Raw genomic sequence first — 27,350 nt, forward strand, 5'->3', positions numbered from 1 at the left:
CTGAATTCCATCCAAATCAGAAGCTAATCTTCTCAAAACACAAATATTCAGTGTTGATGTAGCCTTCCACACCTGGATATCTGGCACGTTCTGCTCTTTCCAAATCAAGTGACAAGCGGGCTTTTAAAAGGTCTCCAGCTCAGCAGCAGAAAGATGCATACAGCTGCCTCCGTTCAAAAGCTACCATGGCAGCAGCGCCTGTGTCTGGACCTCTGGTAAGGGAACTGTGGTGAAACAACCACACAAGTCCTGGGCGCTCCACAGCAGTGCAGGCATCCTTGATGAAGACATTTATGAAGGCATTGAGTCCTGGAGACAAGCTTTCTGAGCAGTATACACTGCAGAGGCTACCAGGTACAATACAGCTCTCTGTCCTCTTTCCTGAACTCTAAGACCTTCCTGCTGGAGGAGGAAGCTGCCATGAGAAGGTGCTACCTTGAACCCGTCATATGAATGTTCATACAGACAAACAAATCAAAGGAGAAAGCCAAATTACTTAACAGTAACTACAGGTTCATAATGTGATTTCCATATGCCTAGTCACAACTCAGCTACTAGAAAAATATCTGTCTGACAGGGCCAGAGTATATTGTGCACGCTTTGCCTATTTATACCACACAAATGACACTGCAGAAGAGGGTGGCTTATGAGCACGGTGTTATCTGCCAACATGACGAAGCCTCTGGTTTGAGTGCTTGGCCTGTCTTGAATGTCACATAGTGAATGTGACTGCGGATGATATCTCAAAGAGCTTGTAGTTAATGAAAAGTAATTTTCCCTTCTAAATCATTAGAAGCCAATAAAGGCTCCTGGACTAGACCTTCCACTTTGTATTTAGCTAAAGTAGCAGTTAGCAGATACTTCTGTGTAGAGCAAGTCATTTCTTTTATTTTTTTTTTCCTTCAGCAAGAACTGCTTCATTGTTTCTACAATGCCCATTTTTGGTATGAGAATTAGCAAGCAGACAGACGGCACTCCTGGAATCCTGCAACCTCCTCTAGATTCTGCAGATGGGAAATGGTTTCAAAGCTTTTATGAAGTGTGCTGTGGTAATACCATTATTCTCCAACTGCAATCATCCAAATCCATTTACATTCAACTCACACATGAGCCTTGTGTTGAGACGGTAGAATTCCAAAATTTCTCTTCATACGCTATAAACTATCAGGCCTTAATTCCCCTAATTTCAAAATGACAAAAAGTTCATTTTGGTTCATGATTCATACACACACACACACACACACTGCACCCCTGCATGGCTGTAGATGCTGCACATAAGTCCCAAAATTTCACTGCTGAAGAAACTGCACCTCTTGCTTGTGGTATGTGAAGGCAGGCTGCAACTTTGCCATCATAAACGCAGAACTAGCAGAAGTCAAACTTCACATCCTGTGATGCAGAGTTCTGCTTTCAAACCAGGAAGGAAAGGAGCCATCCATCAGCAAGCACATCTTGAAAAAAATACGTTTGCACAGAACTAGCTTATTATCAAAGACAGCAAACTTTCTACTGAAGAATCTGTGCAACAACAGCAGGAATTTCCACAGTACACATCACAGCTGTTTAGACAGGCAAAACATGTCTGATTGATGCAGAAACACAACAGCATGCTTAATTTTGGCCATTTTTTTTGTGTTTTCCCCCCTTTCTCTCCCTGCTCTCTTGTACAGTTATTGAGTTTTACTTCTACACCCAGGAAGCTATTCATAGACCTGAACCCACAGTGCTACATAGTTATGTAAGACAGACACACACTTATGCCCTTCCTCTTTTAAGTATTAGAGAAAATGACAGCTGAAATAAAAGAAATGAGACTAAGGACATCAGCCAGCTAGATCTCACAAATAATTTGTAGTGGTCATGAAGCCGACCCCCCCAGGTCTTCTCCCCCTGTCGAAAATTACTGCTCCCAGAGCAAAGGTGGCAGAAGGAAACGCGTACCTACCTTATGGCCACCGTAATACAAAGTTCTTTGCATTACACTGACAGTGAAAGTAGCTTTAAGCTAAGACATGGGACTTCGCAGAAGTAGTAAGCAACAGACATATGCTCCATGCAAATGAATGCGCTTGTTATACTGACACACAGAAGTTTAACGGAGCTCATTTATCAGCGCCTTTGATTTTACCCTCCCAAAAGCATGAAAGAGAGGTGTTAGGGAGCAGAAGTAACCTTTGTATTGTCTTGTCTGTTGTCAGTTTCTGGGTTTCTCTGAAGATTGAGAACACAGGCAAGGAAGAGAGATACAAATAACAGAACTATGAAATTCTAAAGAATGTTTTAATTTACCTCTCTGATTTGTTTAATCCATGCATCCCTTCCAAGGAATTCCTGATGAAGGACTGCAGGAGCACAATTCAAACTGAAGGCCATGATGTCACTAGAACTTTCTTTAACAAATGGCTGAAGGTCCGAATGTAGCTGAAAGAGAAGAACATCTCTCTTGTGTTTCCAGAAACAGCCTACACTTTCACATCCCTCCACCAACTCGAAGTCCATATCCTGATTCTATACCTACTTGCCATTTTCTGCTTTGACACTTGTCTTTTAGTTGCACTTCAAATTTGGGGGGGGAGAGGAAGAGGGAGAAGCACTGCAGTGGCAGAAAGCTGTGGTGAAGATAAGTATGTAGAATACCTCCAAAGAAATATGTGAAGGCCAGCTTGCAGAGCTGGGCAAGCGGTGGGACAGCCAGGTAGGGAACTGTTGAGTGGAAGGAAGTGGAAAAACCATAAAGGAAAGAATGATCTAGTCTTTGGTGGAAAGAAGATCATTTTTTGATCTGTGAAGGTAACACATTCTACTTTTCAGAACCTGAGGAAGTTGATGCAGTATGAACTGCTTTCTGACAAGGGAAATGTTACACAGCTAGCAGCTTTCTATGAAAATCATGTAATGCCTTATATGCAATTATATTGGTCAATAGTGAAAGTATTAAATTAAAGCATGCACAAAATATTATGGCTACAGTCTGCACTACAAGCAGTTTATTCACAGAGTTGTACCTCGTAATAGCATACAGTGGTATTTTTGTGGCAGCAAAGTTGTGCTTTAAAAAAAACACTTCCTTTTCCTGGAGGAACTAGAAACTGTCTAAACCAACTGAGCAGAAGTGGATGGGAGGTCTGCTTGCCCATCTCAGCCTACATCTGTATTTGCAAGTAGTGCAATACAGAAGGAGTGGATCTGTAGGGCAAAACAAGAGTACCGAGGACCTGAGTTTCTACACTGTGTTTTGCTTTAGACTAGCTCTAGCTGTGGACTGAAAGACTTCCAACTGCTGGAAAACACCTTTCAGTCCAGTCTCCAGTGAAGAAAACCCAGCTTACAGACACTGAGATACTCTAACAAAAGTGCACTAAGTGGGACACTCCTGACTGAGCTGAAATGCCAACACAGATACACCTCTGTGCAAGGCCTGTGACCTCCAAGAGAGTGCTAGAAGGGAAATTAAGCATGCACAGCCATTTTCCAGTCACTGTCTCACCTCTGCATTAGGGAGGTCAGAGGCCCCCTCTGGGAAAACCTACTGCTGCAGAGGTTTAGAATCACAGAATATCCCCAGCAGGAAGGGACCCACAAGGATCATAGAATCATAGAATGGCCTGGGTTGAAAAGGACCTTAAAGATCATCTAGTTTCAACACCCCTGCTCTGGGAAGCGTTGCCAACCACTAGAGCAGGCTGCCCAGAGCCACATCCAGCCTGGCCTTGAATGCCTCCAGGGATGGGGCAGCCACAACTTCTCTGGGCAACCCGTTCCATTGCCTCACCACCCTCTGAGCGAAAAACTTCCTCCTAGTATTTAACCCAAATCTCCCCTGTCTTAGGTTTAAAACCATTCCCCCTTGTCCTATCACTATCAACACATGTAAACAGGCGTTTCGCCTCCTGTTTATACACTCCCTTCAAGTACTAGAAAGCCGCAATGAGGTCTCCCCGCACAGAGCCTTCTCCTCACTGGATCACTAAGTCCAACTCCTGGCTCCATGCAGGACCACACAAAAATCAGACTATGCCTGAGGCTCAGTGCTGTGACCACTGTCCTGGGGAGCCTGTCCCAGTGCCCGACCACCCTCTGGGTGCAGAACCTTTCCCTAACCCCCAGCCTGACCCTCCCCTGTCCCAGCTCCATGCCGTTCCCTCGGGTCCTGTCGCTGTCCCCAGAGAGCAGAGCTCAGCGCCTGCCCCTCCGCTCCCCTCATGAGGGAGCTGCAGGCCGCCATGAGGCCTCCCCTCAGCCTGCTCTTCTTTAGGTTTAGGCTGCTACTGTCCTCATCTGGTTACCTCCCTCCTTGTCCACCACCTACCCCCTCCTTGAAGTTGCCTCCACAGCAGTTTAGTCAGAAGGGAACACATGCAGGTACTTCATCCACTGCAGCTCCTGCCTCAGCCTCGTGTGCTGCTGCAGGCAGGCAGACTTACAGGTGCAAAACCCTGCATAGTGGCAGCTAAAACCCAACATCTGCGTCCTTATGCAGCTCCTGTTACTGGGATAGTGGTTTGAGGAAGATCACAAGAGCAGAGAAGACAAAGTTTTAAGCTGCTACAAGACAGATGAACTAGAGGGACTTTAACAGGGCCTTGAATGAAACAAGCCACATTGCTAGAAGTGTGACTGTGCCAGTTCATAAGCACTGTTCATACCAGCAGTTTCTGCAAATATATTCATACCAGGCAGCAGCCACAACTCTCAACACCACTGACCTACTGCCAAAGGTCTCCGGCATAGTGCTATTACAGAACAGAGCTCAGGAGCAACACATCTTACAAGTCTTTCCGTTTTTAAGATCCCAGAATGAAAGAAAAAGGTGTACCTTATGACTCATAGACATGTGCTTTCCATACTGAAATGCCATGTCCTGAATCTCAGCGCTGTGCTTTGCTAGTTCCATTGCAGCCTGGCAGCTCTTTGCCAGCAAGGCACTATGTGACAGGAAAACCTGCTCCTTCCACGTAGATATTCCGATGTCATCTGTAAGACAGTTCTCCTGCAAATGAAAGGAAGGTGAAAATGAAAACACCAAAACTGCAACTGTGTCAGCTTGTGGAAGTCAACAGCGTGGCACAGGATAACACCACACATGGAGAGTAACAAAACTCTGGGTGCCAAGGTGCCAAAGAGAAGGGCACTCTTTTGGGGATGGGGAGAGAAAAAAATAAAAAAAGGAAGAATAAATATGCCAGCAAACAAATTCTTAGTTTTCTGCTCAAAAAGAACAACCCACAAAATATGTGGAGCTATCAATATACTCCACATAAATCCTTTTCGTAATGACTGTATCAATACCTTGAACATTAACAGTCAATTAGATTGCTCTGGAGGTAATGGGCGGAAAAAAAGAAGGAAAAGAAAAAAGAAAAGAAAAAAGCAAAGTAGATCTGCATTTCAGCCCCTTGCCAGTAACCAAGAACCAGCAACCCCAAATGAACAGGAGATGCCATTTGAGAGGTCACTGTAATTTCTTCCTTGCAGTTAAAAAAAAAAAAAAAAAAGATGAATCACAAAAGGAATAAAAAAATGCTTATAGAACTTCATTGGAAAGATGAATGGCAGTGATAGAGGATTCGTATCTCTTCCCTCCCATATTAAGGATGAGGAAAGACTGAAAGTATTTAAAAATAAATGAATACAGCCCTGCTTTAGAAATGTCAGGTATTCATTTTCCCAAAGGACTGATCGAGATCTCAGTGATGCCTCTAGTGAACTTTATCACCTTGACTGTCATGTCAAAGACCCTTAACATTTCTTAAAATCCTCTGCATCCAAAAAATTAATTTGAATTGCTTTCCACAAAATGGAAATGTGTGTTAGTTAACATGAACCCAGGTTTCTTCCCCCAAACCCAAATCCAATTGTATCAACATTTTGCTATTTTACTAAAGCGTCTTTAAAGCTAGACATGACTTGAAATCTTTCCCACATACCCATGTTACTGTCACACCTGTAGGTATTCTCTAAAGAAAGGAGGGGGAAAAAAAGAGAGAAAAAAAGACCAGACCAGACTGTTTTGCTTAGAAAAAAACTAAAATCGGTAATGAGAAACTACAGAAAAAATTTCAAGCATATATATCTTAAAAAAATTGTAACTTCTCAATTCAGTCAAATCTATAGCACACACTAAGCCAAAACATTTTCTTAAAGAGTAATTTAAAATCTTCCAATATAACAAGTCTTTTCCTTCAACATGATGTCAATTAAAATTACTTAGAAATGAGTAAGTAGTAATTTTGTGTGACCCTATAATTTTCTCACAAGGTGTTATCTGTCATGAAATTGGTAACAAATGAAATAGAATCCATCCGCACAGGTCTAATTTTCCTCCCTTATGGGTATCACCCAGAAGTGCTGCGTTACAAGGGAGAGGATAATCTGAGACTAATGGAAAAAAGTAGGAGGATTCTGCAATGCCAAGTAACACAGTGCTGTATCAAAACGCCATTGCTTTCAGACACACTATTAACTTATACAAGGAAGGGGAAGAACAGAGAAACCACGTTTGCTATTATGCATGTGATAACTTACAAAGTCAAGCCCAAACTTTCCTCGTGTTTCATTTTACTGTAGTATTTTTGTTTTAATATCTTAACTCAGCCCAGAGCATGTGCAAATTCCCATGAATGGCAAAATGTCAAAATGAGCATTTAATTCAAGCAGTTTCCTATGCATCGAGCTGCTTTTTTTTTTCCACTTAGATATAGATCAATTTATTTTAAATTTAAAATCAGGAGCTCTTGGAAGACGCAACATAATCTTTTCCTTAACAACCAATCTGCTCGTAGAAAAGAACAGAATTTACTAAAATTTGCTGGATGATACTAGAAATTGGCAGTGATTTTTATAATTACTTGTTTTAAATCCAACCAAGACAAAAATGCTCTAGAAAGGTATCCTGACATAATTTATTTAGTTGAAAGGCTTTCCGAACACCTTCAACTTGAAAATTTTAGCCTTCCTGAACCTTTGAACAGTAACAGAAATGCAGACATTATCAAATATCAACTGCAGGAACTGAAGCAGCTTAAACAGTCATTCAAACTAGATGTACACAACGAAATTAATTCCATGATATATTACAAAAATATATCCTTTTTAAACAAGTTGAAATTTCATCACATGATTGAAAGTGATGGCATAACAAGCTACTGTCCGCTCCATGAGCATCATGTAAGCTTCAAGCATCTAAAACAGACATCTAGCTTCAAAAAATTACAAAAAATTGAGACATTATAAGATACAGTATTAGTCTTAAAAACATAGCTATTGTGAATCCGTGGGTACAGAAAGAAGCAAGGTCTAAAAATGAATCGTGTCCATATGGATCTGCTTTAGCATATGAGCTTGCACACCAAAATATAGCCGATTTTAATCACAGAAAGTCTTATGACCACATACCTCTAAAGCTTCTGCTTGTTAAGAGGGCAGGAGCAGACACAACCTTTCTTCAGCAAACATTTCCAACAAACTAAATGCCATTTTTTCCCAAAGATAACTCTCATGTTATAGCACTGTTCGAAAATGACACTGTATTCTTACAAGTTAGGTAAAGAAATAGCTAAACATTACTTTAAAACTTTAAGGGAAAAAAGAAACTAGTTCTAGATTCCAAAGTCTGAGAAAACTGAAGTACTGGTGATGCTTGTTATTTTTATAGAATTTTTTACTGTTTTATTTATTTATTTATTTATTAGTCAGCAGGGGACATTTCCAAGGATAAAGATGACAGCAGGTATCAGCTGGCCCAAAAGATTCCTAGTGAGTCTTTCACTCCAAGTAAAAGCCTTTTAAACTTTTAAACTCACCAAAATCAGTTCTGGCTGTAGTTGACAGTGCTCAGACATTTGATTAACTAATGCCTACAGATTGACCTCATTAAAAAGTTCTGCCCCCAAGAAATGGGTCTAGATCCCAACCAACCCTCTTGCTGCTTGGGTAGCAGAAGCTGGGTGAAGAGACAAATCTCTCAGCATCTCCCAGAGAAAGCAGCCAATTCCAGGTCCAGATACAATTTGGGGAATGCTGGCATGGCAGTATGGTGAAAATATTTGAACCCACCTCGGTCAATCACTACTTCTGTGTGAGTTATGCTCAACTGAAATGGTCCTCAAGGGTCTAATAGCAGGTCTTTGCTTTTCTTGAGTAGACGTTTTGACAAATCACTCACAATTTGAAAACTTCAAGAATCAGTGTTTTAAAAATGAATTTTTCAAAGCAGTAACCGCAAATGGGAAATTAGGAACAGCTGAGGGTGTTCCCACTTTTATTAACGTCGAGGTCAGTTACTGCTTTGTGAGAAAGAAATTGGCTAGTTGAGGTTTTTCTGTTAAGCTATTACTATAATTTAAATCCATTCTGAAACAATCATCCCAAGCAACAGGAAACAGAAAGACCTCTCAGAAAATGAAATCACAGGACAAAATATGTGATCATAACCATCAGGAAGGGCAGCTTTTAGTAGTTACAGTAAAATGCATCCCTAGTGCAAAAGTGGCACTTACAATAACTCAGTTTGATTTGTCACACCAGAAAAGATGCTTATACACAGTTCAGCTGAAAACGTAATTCAGGAAAACATGAATGAAAACTCTATCTTAGAAGTGCACAAAATCATTTGCAAAAACAGGAAGGAGTAGAAGTCAAAGGACTTTTCACTTCAGATATAGTTTGTATGAAGGGAAGCTTTATTTTAATACCATGGCAGCTCTTTCTTAGCCATCTGCTGTTGCACAAAATGATCAAAATGTCTGAACCACTTATATATCAAACTTTAGTTCAATTTTCCGTGGGCAAAGAATCCACATAAATACAGAGAAATACTCTGAAATAGTTTTAGCATTTAAAGGTTTTAAATTAGATAGTTCAAGAATTTCCACTTTACATAAATAAGCCCAATACAGTTATGAGTCTCTCTATAGCAAGACTCTGCAAAACATCTTGCACGTGTTTCTTGTAAGCTTTAAACAGATGTATTCCTGCTTGCTGAACATCACAGGACGTGTTTTATTGGCCTGTTAATACATGTCTTCAGTGGTTTTGGAGGAAGAAGGGATTCTGCAAATTGGTCAATAAAGCATGTCACTGACTACCTAATACTTTTACTGTGAAGGAAGTAAAAAAAAATAAATTGAAAAATCATAATAAATTAAAATATCCACATCTCTTAGTTTAAAATCACTCTGGAAAAGCTTAGTATTTAAAGAACAAAGCAGTAAACAAAGAGCATTGGCCTTGTTTCTAGCTATGATTTCTACCCACCCTCTCCCCCGACACGTTTACCTACTGTTCACAGATGCTCTTTACTCAGATTCTGTATTTTATCATTCCCTTTTGTCTTGCAACAGAGATATTTTTTAAAGAAAAGCTCTGACTGCTTCCCTGCTAAAAGGTCATTTACATTACTCAAAATTAAATTGATTTACCTTCTATAGTAAAATTTATAGCAAGTAATGGATTTGCTAAGACAGACTCATAGCAGTCCAGCTGATGAACATATGCAGGATCCCAAAACATTATTCCTCAAAGCAGGACTGGTGACCAAACATGGAAGAATGGCTCTGCAGGAAAGTAAATTTCATTTTTAAAACTCTATTACTCTAAAACAAATACCTGTTAATTCTCTATTTGGTACAATGAATACTTGCCACTAATATATTTCTTTTCCTTACTTGTTTTACATATGAATTCTACCCAATTTTCAAACAATTACACTGAAAATTTCCAAAATACGTAGCAGCTCCTCTAGCCATCAGAAGAACATATCTGAAGTAGTATTATATAACAGTCTCATTCTGACACTAAAAATGAGTTTTGGTAACGCACATCTAGCATCAGCTAGAATACTCTGGAGGTGAGAAAAAAAGGAACACTGACGATTCCCATGAAAATCCGTAATGCTTCGAGACTGCAAGAATGGTCTGCCAGGTGACACACAAGAACCAACACACAAGTTCTGCTCTCGATTCTGCTGCTTTGAGCTTCCACATATTGCTCTTCCCCTTTATGTGAAAGGATAGAGACTTCAAAGTATTATCCGTTAGTATTTGTTAACTGATCTGGGATATTAAGACAGAAGGTGAGACAGCAAATATTTTGGAAGCCTTCAGTCTTCTAAAAGTAGGAAACAGAGACACAGTGGCAATGTTTTTTTCTATTAGAAATAGATACTGTGATCACAATTGAGGGCCTGATAAGACAGCTTTGCACTCACTAAAGGCATACATTTTTATTTCCAAATCAGACCTAGATGTAGGAGAAGCAGATAGGAACCAGAATCGTCCTTTACTCACAGAATTTTGGGTTCTGAGGTGGGACTTGGCTCACAAAGCTGCAAAGGTTCATCACATCGCCCCTTCCTGCTCCAGGTTACATGCCAGAATATTAGCTTAATCCACTAATGCAGTGTCTTAAACCACAACAGCTATTTGCTACTTTGAACATGAGTGGTGGCCCTAACCTTCAAGCTCTCTTCGCAACCAAAGCCTACACTTTATAGCTTGGATTCTCACGGCAAATACAGATGAAAAGCTAAATATTTCATCTTTATTTTCCCCCACTTTACACAGATCTAATGACTCATTATGCAGACACAATGAAGAATGACTGAACAGAACATACTACAACGAGATGGCTGTAGGACTGCATGTAGTTTTATGAAGAGAAAAGTGGTAATGAGAGCTGTCAAATGATTATACCCGTTACACATCTTCAGGAGTAAATAAGGTCAGTCCTGTCAGGTCAAAGGATCCTTTCAATTTTCTTACAGAGTCATCTAAATGAAACAAACTGAAAATAAGCTATCGGGTAAACATGGACTTAGGGTCTCATAAAAGACGTGAAATAAAAGAAATAAAAGAAAATAATGAAAGAATAGAAGAAAGAATAAAAGAAAAGAAAGGTGAATTTTGCTGAGTTATTCTTGTCTAATGTAAAAGATAAAACCATCTAGGTAGACATCTAGCAAAGCTCAAACAACCCAGTGCTAAACAAGAAATTAAACTATTTTATGCTACTCAGAACCTTGATAACAACTGTATTAAAGGCATATTTAACATATGAAGCACAACTTTCCTGCCTAAAAAAAAAGGAAAAAAAAAAAAAGGTGAGAAGATATCCTTCTGCTTTTCTAAATTTAAGAATTCCCAGCAAAGAAAATGCCATCATAACATCCCTATGCCCTACTGCTAAAAGGAAAGCAAGCTTGACATTTGAGACTCAGTTGCAGAGTAAATTAAAGCATTTGTCTTACCTCCAGGAAACGTAGTTCAGATTTTGGTTTTGGTCAAATTGCAGTTAGTGATGGAAGGAAGAGGCACAGAAGATACAAATAAGACTAATAGCTGACTTAGTCCATTTTGCAATCTTTGCTAAAGAGATATTCAGCACATGAAAGGGACACTGCCTCAGCAGAACAGTGTGAGGAAAGCAGCAGGGATACGTCTAATATACAACAGGGAACTACATTTCTCAAAGGACAAGATCAAAATAAAATGAAATAGACACCACAGTTGTTTGTTCTGGGTCTCATCAGGCCACATATAACCTATTATAAAGACTAAACTTCAGACACTGTCAATGTAATTTTCAGTACCTACTATGCCATCACACTAATTGTGTTTTGAATTAACTGGGTTCCTCTTAGGAAGGGTGTACTGTACTTTCATCTTTTGTTAGATGGAAAAAGTCACTGAAACAAAATAAGCCTTTTGTATTTGTAAGCAGCCCACGGTAGGGTAAACATCATGCAGCTGTGCTTAGTATATCTCACACTTCCCCTACAATCTACACATGGAGTGGTTCAGTACTGCAATAGAAAATAATTATTTTCTAGCTACTCTAAGATGATATAATTATTCCCTGTCAGGACCGTCAGCTCAGCACTTTGCCAAATGAAGAAAAAGAAGACTAAAACCTTCAGCAATGGCAAGAGCCCAAAGAGTCTACACCATTTCTCATTTATACAGGACCCATTGTTAAAATAGTCTCATTGCTGAGATGAACTAGTAGAGTTTTACTTCTACCCACAGACAAGCAGTTGCTATTTTTTAAATCTGATGTATCTGGAGTTTAGTTGTATTTAGAAGCCTGAGTGAATATGGAAAACACAGTTTTAAACATTCCTTGCAAAAATTTCAAAGATGCCAGATATTTTACCATTTAGCCACAAGCACAGTCCTTGTCAGCACCACCGAAGGCTGAAGTTCTGCTTATTCTTGGATTAAACACAGGAGGTGCAGGAGCACTGCAAAGTGCTCAAGAGCTCCGAGCACAGCATCCCCTGCCTGCAGCCCAGTTGCCTGACCAGCCCATGGCCCCATCTATCTCCCAAAAGTGCCATCACTGCTCTCCTGCTACAAGTCTTCACCTTGTCAGAGGAAAGAGCTCAGCTGACCAACGTGACTACTCCCTACCTAACTGATTTCAACCAAAAGATGGATATGCTGAAGCAAGGTTGGTTGAAGTAATATGCCTTTGTTTTAAGTAACACTCTTCATGGCCCAGACGTGGCTAAGCTGGTGGCATATCCACAGCCCAATGCTCTTCTTGCCCACTGTGGTTTTGGCAGGTGTACAGCCATCAATACAGGTATCTACTGTGCCTGTAACCCATGTGATGAGAGCTTCGACTGAGTTCTAAATTTATCTTGCTGCATACGTGCAAGACATATGCATGGAAGATGTATGAGGAGCGGCTGAGATCACTTGGCCTATTCAGCCTAGAAAAGACGAGGCTGAGGGTATTAATTGTTGAAGAGTAGTGCTCTTTGTTCAATTCTTTGTATTAATTGTTGAAGAGTAGGGGCATGACGTTTACCTTTTTCCACTCACCAGTGACATCGCCCGACTGCCAGGACTTTTCAACTATGATGGAGAGAGGCTTGGCAGCTACATCAGCCAGTTCCCTCGGGACCCTGGATTCATGTCATCAGGTCCCACAGACCTGTACCTGTTTAGATTCATCAGGCGGTCTCGAACCTGCTCTTCACTTACAGTGGGTGGGACTTTGCTTCCCCAGCCTCCATCTACGGGTTCAGGGAAATGAAAGACTTGGGAAGCCCGTCTACCAGTGCAGATGGAGGCAAAGAAGTTGTTGAGTACCTCAGCCTTCTCCATGTCTGTCATTGCCAATTACTCAGATATAGAAACTCACTCCTAATATAAGAAATTAGCCACCTATACTCGCTTACACACTACTATTTTCACCCCTCAGTCTATTTTCACAAATGTTAAAGGCGCCTGGTGGCTCTCGGGGACGCCTCCTGTCACCCCAGCGCAGCAGCCCGAAGGAAGCTGCGTCCTCTCTTGTGCTCTTCCTCGAGGCTCTGTGCAGAAGGGATGCTACCTCTGGCACAAGGGCTTCGGGATGGGAAAGAAGCACTCACACAACCCCTGAGAATTGGCAACAGAGTTCTTTATTGCCGGGACATCTTGCAAGTAAGCCTGCGGGATGTCTGTGGTGTTTGGTGGCTCCAAGCTAATGCTTGGGATGGAGCCTGCGCGACGAGTAGGGACCTCGCCAGGCACTGCTGCAACGCTGTTGGTGGGCTCTGATGGCAGAGAGCAAAGACATGCCGGGGTAGTCCCAGGTCTGTTCTGGCCGAGGTGGATCCACTTCCATTGGTTCCTCCACATCTGCTGGTGGATCTGACTCCATGGGCTCCACGGTGTTTGGCAGAAGGACAAGCCAGTCCTTGCCCGGGACTGCCCAAACGGGATGCCTTCCATCCGGAATGTTTTCAGGCCAGGGTGCCGAACCAGGGGCTTGTCCAGTTCCACCCCTAGGTCCCATGCCACTGTCCAGTTGGTTGCCATTTGTGGGTCCGATGCTGCCGTCTTGTTTACAGCCACGGCTGGGTCCCACGCTGTGTTCTGGACTACGGGCAGGCCTCTGCTTCACACGGCTGTCCAGCTGACACTCCTGCCTTCGCCCCACACCACCACTACACCAATGGTTAGGCCCAGGCCCCCTGTCGCTGTATGGCTGAGGGGACAGCCTGTTCCCCGCGTCGCTGCGGTGCCAGTAGTACCGCCTGTAAGTGTCTGTGGGCTGTGCGCCAGAGGTACCTCGGGCACTGGTGTCTGTTGTGCCGCAGGCGCAATCCCTCTGCCCATGACACTTCTTCTTGTTAGCTGCCTTCATTCTCGGTGCTTCCTTGGACTGCATCGCTGTCCTCACACCGAGAAGGGCTGCCGCTCGCCTTGCTGCTTTGGGTCTTCTTCCTGCCGCACAAGCTGGCAGTCAGAGCACCTAGAAGCTCAGCAAATGGTGGGCCAGCTGCGGGGGTCCTGCTTTATAGGGCTCGGCGCAGTGGTGGCCACTGTGACCTCAGCAAGCCTCTGTGATGGAGTGGCCCACGCGTGGCCAAAGGCGGCTGTGTTGGGAGCAGCCTGGAAGATGCCCTCACGTGGGAGGAGGAGGAGTGTTGGGGGGGCTGAGGGCCCCTTTTCTGGGGCTGGCTCCCCCAGGCCTTTTGACTTGCCAGAGAGAAAGGCTGCCCCTTGGCCACAGTGACTGCCCTCCACCTCCCATCCTGTGCCCTGGGTTTATTTTTAACACTGGTTTTTAGGTAATTTCATTCTATTCTTTATGTAAAAGAACAGAAGCAAGGTGCATCTTCAGCCCTAATTCCCACGTGCGCTTTCTGCTCTGAGTGAAGAATTTCTTCCTCACATCACGTCTAATCTAAACCTCCCCTCCATTTGTTCAAAGCCATTATTCCTTGTTCCATCGCTACACTCCCTGATAAGAGTCCCTCTCCAGCTTTCTTTTAGGCTACTTTTATGGGTTAGGTTAGGTGGCAAAACTGCAGGACATGACAAATTGCAGCCTTATCTACCTTGTTCCACATGTTCCACATGACGTTTTCCAGCTCAGGCTCTAGCCTCTCATCAGTGTAACACAGAATCATAGAAACATTAAGGTTGGAAAAGACCTCCAAGATCATCTGGTCCAGCCGTCCCCCTACCACCAGTGTCACCCACTAAACCATGTCCCTAAGCACCAGGTCCAACCTTTCCTTGAACACCCCCAGGGACGGTGACTCCACCACCTCCCTGGGCAACCCGTTCCAACACCTGACTACTCGTTGATTTGTTACAGTTTGTTTTTTGTTGTTGTTGTTTTTATTTGTTTGTTTGTTGGGCTGGTCTTCTCAAAGACTCTGTGTCATACAGACTCTAAATGTGTCATACAGACATTTGTACAACCAAACCCTCAGTTCTAGCCTCAGTGATGGGATTTTTGCAAGAGCAGGATCATAGAATGATAGAGAAATTAAGGTTGGAAAAGACCTTCAAGATCATCTGGTCCAACCATCACCCTACTACCAATGTCATCCACTAAACCATGTCCCTACGCACCAGGTTCAACCTTTCCTTGGCTACTACGATGATGAAGGGCCTAGAGGGGAAGACGTATTAGGAGCAGCTGAGATCACTTGGCCTGTTCAGCCTGGAAAAGAGGAGGCTGAGGGGAGACCTCATCATGGTCTACAGCTTCCTCACGAGGGAGAGTAGAGGGGTAGGTGCTGACCTATTCTCTTTAGTGACCAGTGATAGGACCTGAGGGAATGGTGTCACGCTGCAGCAGGGGAGGAGGTTCAGGCTGGACATCAGGAAGAGGTTCTTCACTGAGAGGGTGGTCGCACACTGGAACAGGCTACCCAGGGATGTAGTCCCAGCACCAAGCCTGCCAGAATTCAAGAAGTGTTTGGACTGTGCACTTAGTCATATGGTCTGAATTTTTGGGTAGACCTGTGTGGAGCCAGGAGTTGGACTCGATGATCCCTGTGGGTCGCTTCCAACACGGGATATGCTATGATTCTATGATTCATACTGCAACACGGCAATTGTAAAACAGAGCTGCAAGCTACATACACAGCAAATTCAAGTGTATTCATAACTTTTGCAATCTTCAAGCCATCTCACATACTGAACGTTAAGATACAGGTCTCTGAGACAAACTAGGCACATGAGGAAGCATCACTAGAAATAAAATCCACCTCAGTGGATTTTAAGATACATATTCACATACACACACTGCTGATCATTGCTATACTGTGAAAACTTGCTATTTTAAGCCCTGCAGAGGTTATGAGAACTTTAAATTATCAATTTTTTGGACACATTAAGGTACAGTCATAAAAAATGAAACTCAGTTTTGCTTCAACATCCTGCCCAAGCAATATTACTTCAAGAAGTAACTCTAAAGATTTCCTTAAATATTCTACTAAAAACAAAAATACCTGGATCCAATTTCATCAATATCTATTACAGCTTTTGCCACACCAAGAATTAAACCAATAACACAGTACATCCATTAATTGCCCTTGAAGAACTACGTAATTCTTCGTTGTGAAACACTGACAGCCACTGTCTTTGCCCACCCTGACTCTGTATTACATGCACATGATTTTCAGTGGAGAAGAGTGGAGTACGTTCCTACGTCCTCAGAGCAAAACTGATGTTTAAGCTATCAAAAGGTAAAGACTAAAGAAGAAGGGACCTCATGTAAATATGGGATGAAGCATTTTGTACAAATCTTTGGGCAATTATAGCTTGGAAATGAGAGATTTAATGTTCACATATTAATGATGTTGACATTATAATACATTCCTCTAACAGAACCCTGACTAGAAGTCTCTGCAAGGGTTTAGAAAACCCACAGTAAGACATATTTACAGCTTCTGGTAATGACACCTGACACTATTTTATTAAGCACTCATGGACACAAAATAGCCCCTCTTTGAGCATTTCTAGAAGTCCAGAGTTCACAGGTGTCATAATGGCATTACTGCTAGAACTCACTAGGACTGCAGTTAATCCTCTTCCTCTTAAAAGTGATGAGAAAATCACCACATTTACTACAGTCACACATTAATATCACCGAACTTGCTGGGTATGTAAAACTACTGAAATTCTTACCTCAGATGATTTTGAGTTTTCATAGTATATACCTTGAACTAAGTCACCAATAGCACTTGATATGAGTTCCACAACCTGTAAAAGAAAATGAAGACGACAACTTACATCTTTATTAGTAAATTTGGTGATTATTAAAGAAAGCTACTGCCAGATTTCCAGAAAGATAAATAGTTCACAACTTGCCTTGCAGAAAGCTAGATATGAAGGACTGTAGGATTTATGAGGATATATTCTGCACAAGCGTGATCCTGTCCCCCTACTAAAACCTCTACTACAGTAGTTCTTCCTTCTATCAAACTTTTAATGTTAAAAACAAAATTTTAATTTATATTAAGTGTGAACTATGGCGTGTATTCTCACAAGGACATTCATAGAACTAATAAATCCCAGTTCATGAATAAGAGACAGTACCTCATCTGGGCTTTCTTTTGTTTTGTTTTTTTCCCCTGCCAAGTAAATACTTCACAATACCTCTCATTGGGAGCTGTTAAAATTCTAATCTTCATGGCTAATACAGAAAAGTCAGAATCCATAGAAAGGTAACCTTTCAAATGTTATCATTTGGTATTCGGGTGTCCTGGGAATGCTCTGTGGATGTATTTAGTACATGGCTTGAGGCTCAGCTGTACCACATACACTGGAAGTCTGCAACACGGGAATGTTTAAATCAGATTTATCAATCTGTATTATCTTCAGGGTTCAGACTTTTTATTTTATTCAAGTGAAGCCTAAAAATCTGAACTTGATCCAGAATGTAAAACAAGCATTCCCTGGTCTCCCTGGAACTACCGTACAATTTAGAGTCGTGCACATGAACTGTCTTAATTGGAACAAAATACACAGATTTATTGTAAAATTAAATGCAGGCATTTCAAATAAGCACACCTTAAGGCTACCCCTGTAGTTGCTCACAAAGTTTTAATTTCTTGAATGCTTGATTTCCCATGCATATGATTCTATATCTGATTCCTCTTTTTGTTTCCTAAATTCAGCCTAGTTCTTATTGAATTAAAAGATTTAGTTTCAATTTTTATCGTTCTTGTAACCGAAGACAAGAAGTCAAATGATAAAACCCCTAACAGAAAGATGTTTTAACATTTAGGCAGACTTTATTTGATAATAAAAACACATTTGTATGCTAGTTTTGAGTACTAGCAGAAAGACTGTGTTGTTTGTTTTTTTTTTTTTTTAAACACTAGTTCATATACATATTCATAGACACAGAGCAAGCGCTAACTTTAGAAATGCTGCTGATTAAAAGTCATGTTTTTTCTTGCAATGCATATGGGTTAATTTGCAAGACCTATAAAAACAGCCTAAAAAAAATCACATTGCCCTTTAGGAAACTAGATACCTAAGAAATATTGTAGCAATATGAGCTGCAGAGGAACTGAAAGGACAATGATCCTACAGTGTTACCAGATGTGTTGAGTTATTTAAGTGGGTAACAGAGAAAATTAGGGTTGTTTTTTTTTTTTCCTTTCTTTCTTTTTTCTTTTTTTTTTTTTTTAAGGTATCAGATAAGCCCTATTCCCAAATCCAGGAGGATTGAGTATCGCCAATAGGTCTATGAAAGTCTGTAACTAAATGCCCAGGATCAGATTGTATTACAGTTTATACAAGCAACATCCCAAGATTCTTCTGATGGCTAGGACACATAATACAGATCAATCACTCACTAAAAAATGTTATGGTTTGTGAAACAGTCTGAGCTCAGAGACCTACACTGGTAATACGAACAGGAATTTACAAAGACACTGAGTCCTACTCTAAATGTCAAAGTGATAGTATGAACTTTTAACAATGCATCTGGCTCTGGATAACTAGACCTTTTCCTTTTTCTCCTGAAACTCTAGACTGAGCAGGACCCTGTTCTGGGGTTTCTTTTTTCCATCTCTCCTCTCTTTTTAGTGCAACTCTACTCTCAAAGGCAATCTTAACTGACTTTAAAACAATCTCAGTGAAAACATTTGTGAACAATTGTACCTTTTCCTCTCATAGTTTATAAAACATCTTCAGAGAATTACACATCCACTACTTTGAAGAATCCATATATTAAACACCATTAGGCCTTCAGTGACGTATTGAGCACTACATGTTAGCGTGAATTTAATACTAGCATTACCTCCCTTCTTTCCAAATCTTTCTCTCTCTCCAAAATTATTTTTCTAAGGTAAATGCAAGGCCATATAGATCATTACCAGGAATGAAATTCCAGTTTACCCCTTAATCTGATCTATTATCTGATCTAGCATCTGCGACATGACATCAGTGGCCTGAGGTCCTGGCTCATGAGGACAGCTATGAAAAACGAGGAAACCAGGTATTTTTCCTGTGTCCCAAACTGACACAGAGGAAGAAAGATTATTACAGTTTCAGCAGTAACCACGCAGTCAGTGATACACTGACTAGCTCTTCTGCAACACTTTTCATCATAAAATTTGAAAGCAATCAACATCCACTGTAAAATTTATTTCCTCCTGTTTTATGTAAGGGAAAACAAGCAACAGGGAATTGATTTTTCCCAAAGCCAAGCAGCATGACAACGGAAGAGAAGAAAACAGACATGTCCAGGACATCTCTCTTCTCATCATGCCTTTGTCTGACCAGTGCTCTGCTCCACTCACTGACATTTCTGAGAAGCAAGATTGAAGATCAGTAAAGATAGATGAAAATTACATGCTCCAAACTGCTTTCCCTCTGATCTCATTTGAAGGTTGAGCTCCATTTTGAACAAGTTCAAAGACTGGGAAAGAGAAGAAGGAACTGCCAAACTCGTGCTTCAAAACAGCAGGATCTCAAGAGACCAGAGGCAGCCTACTCATAATCTCTCACCCCACTATTTTTCACTCCTCTACGCATTTTTGATCTTGGTGCCTTTTAGGTACTAGGGATGACCAGGAGTAGCTTTGTATTGATAGAAAACAGATTTCCACTCTATTTTTTGTTTTCCACTCTGCATCAGTATCTTTCCCTGGCACCAGAAGTGCCAGGAGGCCTAGGAGCAGCGCAGGGGTTGGCCTGGGCCTTGCTGGCTGCAAGGCAAAGCCTATGCAGATCATTCCACACTCTTTAAACGCATCTTCTGCAACAATTCTGTCAGGGTCTTTTTCTTCTAAGTAGGTATTACTTCAACCCCTTTTGCAGAGATGTGATCTCCCTTGTTTTTAAAAGGTCAACAGGAAGGCCACCAATTCACCATGAACACAGGGAAAAGAGACATACTGCTAAAGTTGATATATAACCTACTGTCTAGACAAAGTTTATGACATTAGGTAAATTCTGGACACAAGTATGTGATGCCTGATTCCATAGCAAGGTAGAGCTCGTGTTTTAACCTTGTTGACTGATGCAAATATGAAATAAGCTAGAAATCTGTACTATGTTTCAATGCCAGAAGAGCTCTGTAGGTTCTGTGAAACTTATTTTGCACTTTTCTGGCATAGCAATTTATTTTTCAAAAATGGACAGCTTTAGCCCTTCAAGGTTCTTTATTCTTTAAACTTATTTTGAGTCCAGTTTCTCAATCTCAAAATTTCAAAGCGTTAATTGCAAAAATACAAAGTGGTTGTAATTTTCCTAGTGGTTCAGAAAAATACTTGGGGCAGTCAAACTGCTATGCATTGAATTTCCTCCCTCCCTTTCCTGAACTCAGACTAAACCTTTCAGATAGGCCACTCAAGACCCACCTATAAGGTAGTTCAGGATTCACAATTCTCAGATTATTCTCTATTCAAAATGACCTAGAATAGGGCCAAGCATTCATTGCCACAATTATCCTTCACAGTTCTGAACACGCTGGATGAAGGAAAGGCATTACTGACAGCAGCTGAGCAACTCAGGCACTTGTCTTGGAAATATTCTTTTATATATATATATATATTTTAAGTTCACTGCAACATAACACTGAAAATATATTTTTCATTCTAGTTTAGAAAAGGAATTAATTTGAGTTCCATTCAATGTGTGTTTTGTTTTTATTCTTTTTTAAATTCAGCAGCTGAACTGGAATTGATTACACAGACCACTCTACTTAGGAGAAGTAGTATGGTGTCTCTCGAGACTCAAGTGGATATTTTCAAGGGGAATGTCAGGGAAAGGATTAAGCTTTTGTGGGGAGACAGGAAACGCAATAGGAAGGGCACAACAATAGATGTGTGTCTTTGTTCCTCATTATTCCTGCTTTCTATTTGACAAACTTCCTTAGCTTTGCTAAATTCCTTTCAAGAAGAGCCACAAGTAATTCTCTTCTTTCTTAGTCTGTCTCTGCGCTGCTGATCTTGAAATGATTTCTTTCCTCAGACATCTGCTGTGACAGACCCTACCCCTTGCTGCTGATGCACAGACTTGAGAATGTAGCAAGATTTCATTGTACTAGTAAATAAGAAAATTAGATAGTCAAGAAACATTAAATATAAACATAAAAGTTCCTTCACCTTACATTTGACTGTTTTTTCCTCCCCAAACTGTTAATTTTTAGAAATATTCCACACACAAAAATTCCATTAAAAGTTCTTAAAATGAAATCCTGCATTTGACATAGACACATTGCAACTCTAAGAAGCTACAGATGAAACTCAGTAAACAGCTGAAATTGGATTTTGATTGTTCAATAGTATCTATAAAAGAGAGCAAAAACTAAGGAATGCCAAGAATACTGGAATTTAATTTTCTTTCCTGGTAATCTCCTGAAATGTCGTTAGTCATACACATAAATAAGTGTGCCAGCTAACAGATTCTTTGTTTTACATTATTGTAGCCTATTTGATTTAATATTTAGAACTATCTTTTAGATCTTTTTGTGTTTTTTGAGTGGGGGGTTGATTTTTGTTTTTTAAATCTGTCCCTCTCTTAGTTGATGCACACAAAAAAACTCCTCATGGTGATTTACTTTCTAGCAAGTTTTAAATGCTCTTGGAAAACAAATTTGTAGTTTTCTTCACTCTATGAATGATGAAGGCAGCCAAACACAAGGTGCAATGTAAACATTCCCCGAACCCACAACTTGATAAAAAGATACTTCCCTAGCCATAACAACAACAACAAAAAAAAAAAACAGCAAACCAACCAACCAACCAAAAAAATCATCAATTTGATCATTTTGAATATCAATTTGAACAGTGTTAGTATTTTCATAGGGTCAGGTACTAGCTTAAGGCTAGCCTTTCTCAAGGATTTAGAGTCCTTGGAAGAGGTTCACACTACTACAAAGACTTTTAGTGCATAATTCAGTCATTTTCCTTAATGATAACAAATCCAACTGAAGAAATATTGTTATCCCTTCCCTACCTCCACATGGTTTCTTACACAGTATATTAATATCTTTGCAAATCCAATGCAGCAGGTCTTTGCACTGAAACGCTCAGCCAACTATTGATGAGTGATGCATGTTAGAGAGTGTGTGATTTCTTCAACTTGACCTTTTTGGATGGGGTAACTACTTCATTGCATATCTTACATATGAAACAGTAAACAAAGAAGGTACTGTGACTACAGAGCTCTGTAGCTATAAAACCCTCCTCATCAATAAATGATGCAAGAGAGCATGGCTGTAAAACACTTTCCAGTCATGCTGGTGCAGACAACCATTAAACTGGGCTATGTTCACAAATGAATTGTGGATTAAACTGAGTAAAGAAAAAAAAATCTGATCGGCTTTGAGTTGACAGAAATGATTAGCTGCAAGTGGTATCAACTATTTTGCATAGACTGTGTCTGAATAAACGTGAATCAGAAGTAATATCATTTAGCATCTGACAGATGGAATCAACTAAACCAAGCTGCAGATGTTTGTTAAACTAGCAAATCAACAGCCCGTTCTGATGTAGCAGGAGCAGCAATCAGATTCTAGACCCAAAATGAAATGGTGCTGAATTTCAAAATGCTATTATTAACCAGCAGTTCCAGTCAATCCATATTGCTAGCCAACAGGAACATTTCATGTAAAAATACAATTCATCTACAAAATTACAATCATATTATGTACATTACTACATTATTGCAATGAAGCCACTACAGATGTAAAGACTCTTTAACTAAACATTTGACTTGGAAAATTTGTTTTAGACTAACTTTATTGCAGTGCAAAAAGAGGGGAGGATACATAATCTATCACCCTATTTAAAAGACACACATTTTAATCTTTCCTAGTAGTACACTGTATAAAAACACCTGCTGGAAGGGAACTACGAAGAGGGAGCCAAACTCTTCCCAGCAGTGCCCACTGACATGATGAGGCAATGGGCACAAATTGAAACACGTGAAATTCCATCTGGACATTTGAAAACACTTTACTGTGAAGGCAGTCAAACACTGGAAAAGGTTGTCCAAAGGGGCTGTGAAGGCTCCATCTGGAGACATCCAAAACCCACCTGGACGTGGTTCTGGGCAACGTTCTCTAGGTAACTCTTCTTGAGCAGGGGTTTTGGTCTCCAGAGGTCCCTTCCAACCTCAATCATCCTGTGATGGCAGCAGCTGTCTGAGGAGGACCACAGTGGCTTTTGCATACATACGACAATGGTAACAATAAGACTTTTCTCTTTAAAAACAGAAAATCAACTCTACAAAGCAGATGCCAAATACTCTCTTAGGGAAGGGTTAATTTTAGTGTATGCCCCGGGAAGAGATTTCTCTTCTAAGGGTAGCTAAGTTCTTGGGAGACTAAGAAAGGACATCCAAATTTTAGATTATTATCTGCATGGCTAACAGTTTTTAATTGCAACTGAATCGTCACAAAAATATATTTTCACTTTATAAGAGCATATTATTTACTGAAGTTGCACTTCAGGTAGAAAGATTACTACATACTGTCACTTTCAGTTCTGCAAAAGCTTTTACTAATTATGTTGTCAAAAAAAGCATGAAAGTTCACCTCTAGAACCAAAGATGTCCTAAGATCCCATCCGACCAAAGATGAGTGTCAGTAAGTAATAAGTCCCAACTCAAAAAAAGGCTGCTTGAGATAAGATCGTCAAGACAGTATTTCACTATAGATTTGACTGCTTTGTATCCTACTATGTACTCTCAATATGAACCTTCTATTATGTTTAAGAAAGTTTTTAAATAAAGCCAAGAAAACAGAACTTGTGATCTTCCACTGCTTGAGGTATAAAACGAATGAAGTTGGTATGCAAATATTGCTCACTGAGGACACCACCTTCCGCAATGTTACGAAAATCTACTTTCATTTCTTAATTTGTTCAAGAGCTAAAGCTTTTTAGCAATGAACTCCTCCATGACCATCATTCATTAGCGAGGAAAAAAAAGAGCTGCAGTGAACATCCATGCTTTGAGAAACCTGAACAGTGATAATACCATTCTGGGGCCAGTTCTCTTCAACATTTTTATAAACGATCTGGACACAGGACTTGAATGCACACTAAGTAAGTTTGCAGATGATACTGAATTAGGAGGACCTGTTGAATCCCTTGAGGGCAGAGAGGCCTTGCAGAGAGATTTTGACAAACTAGAGGACTGGGCAATCACCAACCGCATGAAGTTTAACAAGAGCAAGTGCCAGATTCTGCACCTGGGAGGGGGGAACCCTTGCAGTGCATTTTTAGGAAAGAGATTCAACCTTAGACTTGATGATTCACAGTGGTATCTTTTGACTATGTACTTTGATATTGGTCTCAGTCTCAGCCATGCTGCGGTCATTCTGCTGCAAGGCGCTGGTTATAAGTCATACATAAGGGAAGCAGTAGAAATCTCTCATTCTTCCCCCACCCCCCCTCTTTTTTTAATATACATTTTCACGCAGAAGTGGGAGGACAGAAAACAGACTGAAATCTAAACATAAAATTTTCCAGCAGTGCTGTGGCCAAAAACTACAGAAAAGTAAGCTCTTTCAATTCAGGTGTATTTTATTGGACCAATACTAACTTCAGTGGAGTCTAGCTCTGGGAAAGTTTAACATACGTATTAGCTTTAAAAATCAGTTCAGGTGCAAAACACTACTAAGGTAAAAAAAAAAAAAAAAAATAAAAAAACAGACCTGTGTGTGGAATGCACTGATTGGGAACCAAAACCAAGCCATGCAGTTGTAATTCCCAAGCCAATATTCACTGCAACACAACAGAACTCTTTTACAGATCATTAAAAAGGAGATGGTTTCTAACCTATTACTACAATTACAGATCAATTCTAATTTAAATGAAATTCTAAAAATTAATAAATTAATAAGCTGTGTCACCTAATCCTCTAACTTCTCCAAAAGATTACTTTTCAAACATATAAACACAGCCATTAAAGTAATGAAATTCTACAAGTATTTAGTTATATTACCAGCTACGGTAGCAAAAGTGAAACAAAAAAACTGTAAAAGATTCAGAAAATGGAATGCTTCATTTGCTCACAGGTTATTTTAGGAGCTATAAATTTACTTGTTGAAAACAAAGGCAAATGATGTACTTTCTAAGGAACTGCTTCACTGAAACAGGCACACAACAAGGCCACGGGGACAGCACAAAGAACTAATCAGGAGATTCACTAGCATCATTCTACAATTTTATCATCATCATCATGAGAACTGTTACGGCTAATGATAGTAGAAATCCTAGACAAAAGTTTTAAGGCAGTAGCATGTGAAAAACTAGACTACCGAGTACCAGTTCTAATCAGTATTGATCTTTTGTCTCTTAACATACAGGATTTTTCCATAAATGCTGAAATACTTTCATCAGCTTCTATAAAGAGTGTCTTTTCACTACCAAAAGAACTTCACATCAGTGTCAACAAAACTTTACTACAGAAATATTATAAAAAAATAGTCTTTGGGTATATTGGGCAGAAAAAAAATATATATGCCCATTAAACGGACACGAAGTTTGTATGACAATCTCTTTTTGTTTTACTTCAACTAAAACACCGAATTTGCCTCTCAGGAATGGATGAAAATTGGTAGATTTTGGTGCACTCTAAGAATGTTAAAACAACTAACAGTTTTCTTAGTTGACTTACAATAACAATGCATTTCTCAGTACTGAAAATGCCTTTGCATTCTCCAATAAAATACTTGCTATGCTGTATGCTAATACTGAGATATTTTAAGACACGTTTTAAAACATGGAACTGTTTTCTTAGGGTTGCCCAAACAAAAGCTTTATTCTAGAACGACACTCAATCATGACAACTATGTTATTTTACGTCATCTCATATTAGATTAAACATTCAAAACACTACATTTCTTCCTTCGTTTTCTTCTCCCTCATCTCCCAGATAAAATACTGTTCCTTAACTGTACTTTTAAATAAGTAAAATTCAGAACTCTTCAATCCTTCAATTTTCAGTAGTGTCTGCCTTTGAGACACACCTCTTTAGATCTCCAAAATACTACATTAGAATAAAAACACTCAGCAACAGAGAAGCTGGCTTACTCCCTACCCAATCTAGTATGTTGCCATCAAACAGTGCCTTAGAAGAAGGTACAGTAAGACAGACACAATACCTTATTTCAGGAAAGCTCTTTATCCTGTTCTTTAAACAAATTTTGAAGCTTCTTTTTCTTTTTTTCCTCTCAAGAATTCAACTTTATTATCAGATTTTATAACCTGTGTCTCTTAATGCAATCTGATCTCTGTTTCTTACCAAATCCACGCTTTGGTGTCACCCAGCTGCTTTGTGAGCTGTTAATTCTGAAGGTACCCATCTCCAATGGCATGTATTGGGAAGAAAAAGGAAGTAGATAAAGTGAGCAGACATGGAAAGTTAAAAACTATATCTATCTATCTATCTATCTATATATGACTTTTTGTCATGAACTTCAGTTTTCTGTATTAACACTGACTACTTTTGGTTCTCACCCTTCTCCGTGATTTTCTCCATTCTGCTGTGATCAGTACAGCTGCTGAATTTCAGAAGGAAAATTCAGATGATGGAGTTTGTGGGTTTTATTATTTTAAAATATCACAGAAATACACTTAGTAAATATTTATGGATAACATTTTCCTGTAGAGAAATTCATGAAGAATACCTCTTTGAAAATAACTTTCATTGCTCTGGGAATAACTCCACAGGACCACAACTGATGCTACATAAGCAGAAACCACAGTTCAAGACAAGCAGATCTCTTCTGAAGCAAAGTGTACATTCAGACTGCTGCAACAGGAAGATTTCCATGAATAACTTGTTAACATTTATGCTAACACGAGGCCTATTTTGTAAACAACACATTTATGCCTTTAGGAATACATAAACTTAACATAAGGAAATGCATCCACTCTATAAGTACTACATCTGTGCTACTGTTTATTTATGAACAAATAATGCTTAATAAAACAATGCTCTATAATGTGGTCTTCTGGCGGAGCTCTGCACTGATAGACAAGATTCTTGAATTCAATTCCAAGCTTTCAGGCTGCAGACTTGAAGTGCTTCAGTACAGTTCAATCATTCCAACAAGAGCTCATTGAATTATAGCAGGAAGAAGAGCAT

The 27,350-nt window shown here is 40.0% G+C and overlaps 1 protein-coding gene across 5 annotated transcripts in view; it reads right to left on the bottom strand.

Moving 5' to 3' along the window:
• The window catches only part of PDSS2 (decaprenyl diphosphate synthase subunit 2), a 127,078-nt gene that overhangs the window by 23,121 nt on the left and 76,607 nt on the right, over nucleotides 1-27,350 (bottom strand). For all 5 annotated transcript variants that reach the window (XM_040554396.1, XM_040554392.1, XM_040554393.1 and 2 more), the window contains exons 4-6: nucleotides 16,920-16,994; nucleotides 4,817-4,990; nucleotides 2,290-2,421 (exon numbers count right to left, since the gene is read on the bottom strand). In XM_040554396.1, coding sequence (XP_040410330.1) covers nucleotides 2,290-2,421; nucleotides 4,817-4,990; nucleotides 16,920-16,994 — 381 coding nt within the window. The remainder of the gene's footprint in view (nucleotides 1-2,289; nucleotides 2,422-4,816; nucleotides 4,991-16,919; nucleotides 16,995-27,350) is intronic.

This window comes from Cygnus olor, chromosome 3 (genome assembly GCF_009769625.2).
Source record: "Cygnus olor isolate bCygOlo1 chromosome 3, bCygOlo1.pri.v2, whole genome shotgun sequence".
Classification (NCBI taxonomy): domain Eukaryota; kingdom Metazoa; phylum Chordata; class Aves; order Anseriformes; family Anatidae; genus Cygnus; species Cygnus olor.